Genomic DNA, 9,454 nt, shown 5'->3' with positions numbered 1-9,454 from the left:
ATGGGATTCGGTGGTGGTAATGGTTTTGGGATGGCCTAAGCCAAACCCAGTCTTTCAGTTTTATTGTCTGACTCCTATGATTGTCTTTGACTCCGTTGCGTTTACTGTCTCTATATTGCTTCTTAAATCAACACCAACTTCATAAGTTCAAATATGCTATATTGTCCGAATAACTTGTCCGAATTAGTTGTATCGAATTAGCAATATTTACACCATGATCCCATTTTCTTAATAATTCAGTAATAACTTCAATTTTACAGAACAAGGGAAATAACTCAGAGAAGAGAGAATTTCCACGAGTAAGTGAAGAGAAGAGTACTAGCAAGTCCTGAAGGGACAAGTCCTTGCAGAGCCTCGCCGGCCAGAACATCCAGCATAACTATTTGAACCAAGCTTAACGTTTTATATCATACACGTCAGCCAATCAGCTAACGCCATGTTAATTTATCGTTGCTACGTGTATGTGTGCTATCTATTATTCTACGAATCTACGTCATCCAAACATTTCATCAAGTACACTTCAAACTTTACGCCGTAAAACAACGCTACTTGAAATACTTCAACTACCGTCAGCACGCTACAAGCTTTGCACATTATTATCTGCCTGGAGAGAAATCAAAACTATTGCAATACCAATATATATAATTATTGCAATTATGAAATTGTCCGAACGCCACAGTCCGTTTTGCGCATAAACACGGAAGTGCACTGTTTATTCTTATCATATCTTTGGGAAACAATGTTACCATTGTTAAGCCATTTATCTTTTATGTTCGCAGTCTTCTAGTTTTTAGTGAAATGTTCATTAGCTAAGAGACAAGTACAGTACTTCCTCGATTATCCGTACCTCGTTTAACCGGCATTCGATTATCCGGCCGAGTGATCAATGACTTTGGGAGGTCGTTTTACTTCGCATGATTGCACTTGCAACTATCATATGCGTGAGATTACTCTGGTTTTTATTTTTCAATTGACGTTGAACCGCCGCCGTAACTACTACCGATTGAATGGTTTAGTGAGGTCCTCCGATTGGACCCGGAGCGGCTGGCAACGGCCGAAAAGACGATCTAACTTGATCATTTAGAGGAAGTAAAAGTCGTAACAAGGTTTCCGTAGGTGAACCTGCGGAAGGATCATTATCGAAACGAACGGAGGCTCCCGCTCGAGCTGCGGCGGCGTCGCCGGGAAACCGGCCGCCTCTCGCGCTTGTCGAGGTCAAGACGCGCCCGTTGAGGCGCTCGAGGATTCCCTCAGTAACGGCGAGTGAAGCGGGATGAGCCCATCGCCGAATCCGGTCGCTTTTGGAGCGCTCCGGAATTGTGGCGTATAGAATTCGTCTTGCGCGCGTCGCGGATCGCCCGCGTCCTTCTGATCGAGGCTTCGTCCCATAGCGGGTATCAGGCCCATGGCGGCGATTTGCGTGCGTGCTCGGTAAAAATACAAATTCAATTTCAATTTCAAAGTTTGAAGTGTACTTGATGAAATGTTTGGATGACGTAGATTCGTAGAATAATAGATAGCACACATACACGTAGCAACGATAAATTAACATGGCGTTAGCTGATTGGCTGACGTGTATGATATAAAACGTTAAGCTTGGTTCAAATAGTTCTGCTGGATGTTCTGGCCGGCGAGGCTCTGCAAGGGCTTGTCCCTTCAGGACTTGCTAGTACTCTTCTCTTCACTTACTCGTGGAAATTCTCTCTTCTCTGAGTTATTTCCCTTGTTCTGTAAAATTGAAGTTATTACTGAATTATTAAGAAAATGGGATCATGGTGTAAATATCCTAATTCGGACAAGTTATTCGGACAATATAGCAAATTTGAACTTATGAAGTTGGTGTTGATTTAAGAAGCAATATAGAGACAGTAAACGCAACGGAGTCAAAGACAATCATAGGAGTCAGACAATAAAACTGAAAGACTGGGTTTGGCTTAGGCCATCCCAAAACCATTCCACCACACCCCAAAACCATAATATGTTGGCCATGGTTTCATTTCGATAAACCAGAGGTTTTTCGTATAGCGGACCTTGAGATGTCAAACGTATACGAAATTTTTAGAAGTAGACATTTAGGTAGTAGAGTTATTGCAATCGAATGGTTTTAACATAAAAATTAAACCCACTTAAAAACCTTAAAAAGAGTTAGATTCTCACAATGTTATCCACGTCAATTCCAATCATTAATCATTAAAGTCGAAGTCAAAGAAATACGACTCATTTTATGGTATAGCCATAGCGGTAAAATGTTCATTCCTCATAGAAAATTAGAAATTCTAAATCATCACGATATCTAATTAAGCCTAACCGCGAGATCGACCGATCGCGAGATCTTGGGCTTAACTTTTTTCCCATACAGCTGCATGACGCCACATAATGTTATAAATTGGATGAAATCAAATGAATCATGTTCAATATATGACTCTGAGTTCTGGTCGTTTATCAAAAGAACGTGTTTTAAAACTTAACTTCAGATAGCACAGCGGAAACATTTCCCGATTTTGCTGTAGGCGGCGCCTTATTTTTTTATGTTGGGTCAGTCCTCAAATCGCTACCATTAAAATTAAAGTAAAGCACTACAATAGCCACTTTAAAATTGATAACGTCCTGGATCGTTGCTTTTGCCGTCACCCGCTGCGGTTTTAATGATTGTTCACTATTTATTAATTTCTTCTTTCACTCGAATTTCTGTTATAATTCCTCCCTGCCAAAGTTTTCTCTTCTATTGACTCGTATAATTTGTTAATTGTATGCGTTTGTCCAACCGTGTACCATTTTTGAGGTCATGGTTTCTTTGCACATGCTTTAGTTGTCTTTGATAAATGGCCGCCCAGCCAATTTTTTATTATTTCAAGTCAGAAACCTTTAATTTGCGTTAGATGTTTCCGGTGGTAGCTGTAGAGTCAGGTGAACATGTTATTTAGTTTATGTCTGTATTTATAAATAGCCGCAGATCAATAACCGCATTTCTCCGCATCAGGCTTGTATGTGGAGTAAGGACGAGAATGCGATCTCTCCAATGCTGGGCTGCAAGGTCACTCAAAAGTAGTCGGGAAGCTTCAACAACACGCATCAGGTCGCATGGAGCTGGATTTTGTGTCTGGCTGGTGTTGGAATAAGCTGCATTTCGATTTCAGTGAGTTATCTCGCAAAATTGTTTCAAAATTAAAACTTGTAGAAGCAGTGCTGAGGCTGATGCACGTGACAAGGTTTGAATAGGTTTGAAACTACACCGCGGTTATTTTGCGAGTGACACAAAAAATATTGTCTACTAGTGCATCAAAAATTCAAAATTTGGCTTAAAAACGTAAAGTTTTGAAAAAATTCAGTAACTTTAAAAAATCAAAACAGTTGCTAGAACAGAGTTTAATAAACGACACTGACAGCGTTAAATTGTTTCAAAAGAGAATCTTCCTCAAAACCCCGTCTCCGCCAGTGCCCGAGAGAAGCTGGAAGTTCTTGAGGACGACCGGATATCTGATAGTCGGGTTCGAGTAGGGACCACTTGGGTATTTGGAGGTGGATAGGGGCGAGGCAGCCCTGGTTAAGTGGGACGTCGTAGCCCACCATGCACCGGAGGCAGTAGATGATGGCAGACTTGCTGATCGCTCTCGGCGCGTTCAACTTGTTTATCACCATAGGGGATGTCCCCTCGAAATCGGTTGTCGCGCTTCTCGATATGAGCTCCTGGACCAGGTGGATACTCTAAACAGAAAGCTTCGTTGAAATGTCTGTGATTGATACAGTTGTGACGTCACAAAGACACTTAACTTCTGGTTAGCGGCAACTAGCGCCCTCAAGTCGGCCAGGTTGCCATGGAGATTGTGGGTCCGGCTGCAACTAGTGAATTCTCCTGGGAGCGTGAGAAACGCGGTTACTTCTGTGAGGAAACAAGTAAAAACAAGTTCAAAAGCGTTTAAAGCAGGGGTTCCCAACCTGGGGTCCGTGAGTTTCTTGGTTGCATGTAGGCTACTTTATTTCTCTATTGTTTGTACAACGAAAGAAGAGAATCATAAATATTTTAAGACACTATTTCATTGAAATTTGCAGCAGCTCTCAAGTATATCCGATATTACAGTAAATATCCCTCAATAGTAGGTTATGCATTAAATAACAAGACATTTTCTGATTGAATTCTTGGCAAATTTTAGGTACGGGTCCGCAGGCTTGAAAATTTATTAAAAGGGGTCCGCGACTAAAAAAACATTGGGAACCACTGGTTTAAAGGTAATTCTGACTCATTACAAAACCAGAAACCAATTCGTCATTTCACACAACAACTACCATGAAACTTTTCAGCATCATATGATCCGAGAAAGCACATCATCCAGAACATTATCACATAAATCCCAATCACATCCCAGCATCAATCGCAAGCTTCTTAAAATGTTTCAGTAGCGGTTGGTTAACACAAACACCGTTGCTACACAACCATGAAATTTTTGAACATCATATGATAAACTTCGTGATCAGATCTATAACATTTATCACATCACTAAGCATATCACATGATCATACTCACGAGAGTAAACAGGAAGATGAACTCCTCCAGCACATGGATGATTGGAAACGATGCAATCTCCTTCATTGATCTCTATCGCCCACATCTGGTACTACACGCCATCCAACATGGCCCCTAGACGGCCTGGGATGTGAGGAACGTTGGAAACAAGACCACCATCGGGTCCGAAAAGAGCGCACGAGAAGTCAAGTCGTTCCTGTCGATTCATGTAATGTTACACAATAAACAATGAGTGTTCTAATGACACAGAATGATCAAAATAGAACTACACCTACTCAGTTATCAATAACATATTTGCACAAGACTATACAGGACTTTCAACGACTGAAGCACAGATAAAATGTCAAGGGCTGAGAAATCTTGGTGCAATAAATTCGCAGAAATAAGACCAAACAAATAAAAGCAGTGTTGGACGATTATCTAGACCAGTAATGTATAAATAACAAACATGTTAAAATATGACGAGTTCAAGCCAGACAAATACCTTAATGTTAGTGGGTAACTGGGTATTGCTGTCCGTTGTAGAATCCTACCCATCTGTTCTGCAATGCTCGTGAACCTTTGATGTCAAAGGTCAGAGGTTATAATATATTGATAAGACCAGTGATCCCAGTCTAGCACACACACAATAAAAGTTAATCGGGAATGACAAATAACCCAACCTCCCTTGCAACTACCCCCATAATCATTGCATGCATTGGATATTCAATTTCCCAGTTATTGTCATTTGGGTAAATAGTCAGTCATAAAAATCGCTTCGAAAAATTCAGTCCACAAAATAACACCTATATATTTAAAATAACAGAGAATGACCCAGAACCCAGCCACACCTTACAACTACCGCAATGGTCATTGCATGCATTTGATATTCAATTTTCCAGTTATTGTCAGTTATAAAACTTGCTTCCAAAAACTGTATCTACGAAATAACACTGACCTGTGTGAAAATATAGAGAGTTGGATGGCGTTCAATTCCTTGCCAATATGCTTCGGCTTTCCCTTCCCTACCATGATGGTGACATCACCTGAATAAGTGAATTTTCACAAAATTACCATTTCTAATAACGGCAAGCTACAATGATGTTGTCAATCTATCATGTAAGAAAGAGACTACCCTCATCAAACTCTAAGTGGTGTCACCATGATGTCATAATGCAATACATGGTCATACGCAACCATGATGTCATAACGCAATACCTTTCTTAGTCATCTCTGCTTTGCAGTCAGATTCCACCAAGATTGTGCTATTCTTGTCGATGATGATCGCTGGACCGTGAATCACCTGACAGGTCCTCAATGAAATGGACGCTAATGTCGAGATGACCTCCATCGAAATAACTTGACATCTGCACAACACATGCTTTATTATGACATCACTTATTGTAATAAACAGTCGATGCATGCAGTTGACGACATGCATTTGCTCTTATGTCTGGTAAGATCTTATGCAGAGAGAATCAGAGCATACTTAGGTGTGTAAATTTTGCCATTTTAATTAACGTTTAGTGACAGTAGTAGCCTAAACTACGACCAAGATACCATTTGTAGCATGTTATCTTCACAATTGCTTTATAAGTTACCTCGGATTGATGCAATTATGCACGGTTTGTGATTTAATCACTTGTAATAAGACAATAGCACAGCATACACATAGGTGCAGCAATAAAAATTTAGCATTGATATTTAACAAAACTTTACATCATCACTAGGGCAACCAAAAGTCAATATGGTCAATTTTTTTTACCTGCTCAGAATGCTATGAAACAAGCACAAAACAAATTTCAGCTTTGTACGACGTGTGGTATAGAAGTTATTAGGTCAGATAAAGTCAAAATGTTACGTTAGGTCAAAATACGGTTAAATTGTTTCGTTAGGTCTTTTTTTAGGACAAAATCTATTGAACTTGTAATTTTGTAACCATTTTGTAATATTATTCTTCCGTTTCTCTCTAATCTTGTACCGCAACAAAATAAGGTCAAAATTTGCAAATTTTAAGGACAAAATTTAAAATTTTTAGGTCAAAAAACTGGTTGCCCTAATCATCACAAATCATATTGTTACCTGTCGTACAACATTTGCTCTGGCAACAACATTTCCAGACACAGATTGGCGTCACAGTTAGCGAATCCTCTTACTGAAGCAAGTGATGCCTGGGTGGGCCCCAGCAGATTCAGGGAGGACTTGGGCTGACAACAAACAATCCCAACCGGAAAAATTGCATAGACCAGACCTTGCTGCGACTGTGTCGATGTCAAGCTGTGATGAAAATGTTCAACTGTCATAGAAATCAAATAAAATAAGACAACATATTCTACTGTAAGTAGAAATAATGCAAAACGAGACAAGAACAAATGAGACAAGTCGTCTTTCTCCAAATTTTGAACGTCCACTTTAATTTGTAAAAGCTAAAAAGGTAAAAAACATCAAAAAGCTTGAAAGAAAACAAGATAGTAAATACAACATATACACAAAAATATAACAAAGCATGTAGAGTCCAAACAACACATACTAGTACATATCGGCACATTGAAATAAAAACAAACTTTGTCCTTATGTTGACATTAACAGGAAAATTTGTGCCATTGTTGAAGTTTTGCTTTAATTTAAGATTTGAAAACAAAATACCTGTGGTGCTTGTATGGTGACACCAGCTATAGTAGACTTGAACACATGCTCATATTCCTCACCGTATCGACTTAGATCTGTTGATGTTCCTGTGTAAATAGTGTTATAAATTTCATCACAATTTAAGTATTTGCATGTCACAAAAACATTCTTTATTACAGAACAAAGAACTGGTCAGGATATTCACAAATTCTATAAACAAGTGTCGAGCCACACGGCCACAACACCAAGCACTGGAATAAATGGCTGGGATACCACGATGACAACACAAGGACATAACTTACATAATCTTATTAATATTTATCTAGCTTGTGCATGCATGCAACGTACATGCTCACACTGATACTGGATATATTAGCGGCACCATACCTCTCATGTTGTACCCAAATGCTATGTTGGTCTTCAAATGAGGTCATAGCGTACCACATAACGCCACCTGCTGGGCCGGATAATATTGTTCTACTTTCATTGAACCTGAGCATAGAGGAGTGTGAGATGTTATATTTTATATCAGAAGATGTAATCCCAGGATGGGCAACAGTTTTGAACAAATGGGTTGCTTTGGGTGTTGAGTTTGTACAGGCAGGCACAACCATATGCACAAATAATGTCATAATTAGTTTGAGTCCTCACTTGTTTCTATTTCTAGCTACAACAGCATGAAACAAATAAACTACTATAATTACATACAGAAGTGAGGCCTACTTGAGCTCTAGTCAGACACTAGCTTAAGCGTATTTACTGTAATAAAACTAACGGAAAACTAGAAAATCAGGAAGGGGAAATTTGAGTTTTTTGGTTGGCTTTAATGGGAAAGCAGATCGAAAAGGTTAAGAACCGCTGCTTTAAATCAAAGTAAAAAGTGGTAATAAACCCATCTCTGATTAAGTATTTAAAACCATAGAAACTATAAAATAAGCAAAGACGAAAAATACAAAACCCACATTTAGCGTCACCAGTGGGTAGTAGCTTAATACAACTGCATTGTCAACTGGAAATATCAGAGTTGATCAGCTTACGAGGTTGAATAATTTCAGTCTGGACTAATTTCCAATGTAAAGAAGATCTCTCCAACCCTTAGTGAGAGCAAGTGCCATTCTTTCACCTTTCCTCTCAAGGAGAGCATTTGTGGCGACCGTCATTCCAATCCGGATGAAATCGATCTTACTTGAGTCGAATGATTCGATCATCATAATTTTAAACTCTATAAAACAAAATTAAACTATGTATACATAATTAGGCAGTCTATCGAATTAAACAATAATTCTTAGCAGTGGTTTTCGCCAAGTCGACAAATGGTTAAACTTGAGGAAATGAAGGGAAGCTAAGTTTAATTAGAGACAAAATTACGGATATATTTGTAATTAAACACCAGCCTTGAAATCAAACTACTTTTCATGATAATCTTTTTAGCCTTGTCAACGAAGCAAATTAGTAAACTTGAAACAACTATGAGACATAAAATCATCAATTAAAATTATGATAAACTTTACCATATTGGCTATATGTTTATTTTTGTCACAAACCTTTTCCATAATCCTTCAAATTCCTTCCCCTTGTGTTTACTTTTCTGATTCAAAATTTTTTTCTTCTCAGAACTTACTCAGCATTTATCATGTTAAGTGTTTCCTAAAATCTAAGCATAGTGTCGGAGTGCGTCCATTATTTTCTTTCATGCCATAATAGAAGGCACTTGCAAGGCTGCCTGTAGAGTTAGGCCGATACAAACCCAAACTAGAATAGATTCGCTGAATATCATCTGCATTCAGGTGAACACAAATACTAGGCTAACGATATCGAAACTGACTACAAAATTATTATATTTCCTATATTTATATTTTCCAGGCTAAACAAACCAGGGTCAACATTTTTCATACAGCCAGTGTATACAAGTTCTTATACAGCCTACTGAAGGCCATTTACTTAAAAATTTTGCTTTTCAAATATTATTCTTTTTAAACCAAACAATTCTTCACCAACTACACTGTAAAAAATCTTTTCTAATTATAAGTCAGTGAGACAATTGAGACTAACTATAAGCCATACTTTTCGTTGGAAGACTAACTATTAGTCTCAATTGTCTCACTGACTTATAATTAGAAAAGATTTTTTACAGTGTAGGCCTAGGCCTATACACTGGAAAAAAGTGACCGTCATTAGGCCTAGTCCAAAATTTTTATCATTGTCTAATAAGACGCCGATTTCGTTGAAAAAACATTTCCCATACTTTATTGTGGTCAAGTACCCATAAATCTGCCAACATACAGTTTGCAACGCCTTTTTATGGCTGACTACGTCCCACCGATG

At 38.5% G+C, this 9,454-nt stretch overlaps 1 protein-coding gene across 1 annotated transcript; it reads right to left on the bottom strand.

Annotated features, from left to right (window-relative positions):
- Positions 1-2,946: 2,946 nt before the first annotated feature.
- On the bottom strand, positions 2,947-9,026 carry LOC143460364 (uncharacterized). The gene is made up of 10 exons (XM_076957845.1): positions 8,674-9,026; positions 8,092-8,351; positions 7,517-7,621; positions 7,148-7,236; positions 6,584-6,927; positions 5,720-5,868; positions 5,460-5,547; positions 5,007-5,081; positions 4,523-4,718; positions 2,947-3,880 (listed from the first exon to the last, which is right to left on the bottom strand). The coding sequence occupies exons 3-9, from the start codon at positions 7,521-7,523 to the stop codon at positions 4,637-4,639; spliced, it is 834 nt and encodes a 277-aa protein (XP_076813960.1). The 5' UTR covers positions 7,524-7,621; positions 8,092-8,351; positions 8,674-9,026; the 3' UTR covers positions 2,947-3,880; positions 4,523-4,636.
- Positions 9,027-9,454: the final 428 nt, after the last annotated feature.

Source organism: Clavelina lepadiformis, chromosome 1, assembly GCF_947623445.1.
Source record: "Clavelina lepadiformis chromosome 1, kaClaLepa1.1, whole genome shotgun sequence".
Classification (NCBI taxonomy): Eukaryota; Metazoa; Chordata; class Ascidiacea; order Aplousobranchia; family Clavelinidae; genus Clavelina; species Clavelina lepadiformis.
The sequence above is the reverse complement of the archived record's forward strand: the minus strand, read 5'-3'. Positions and strand labels throughout refer to the sequence as shown.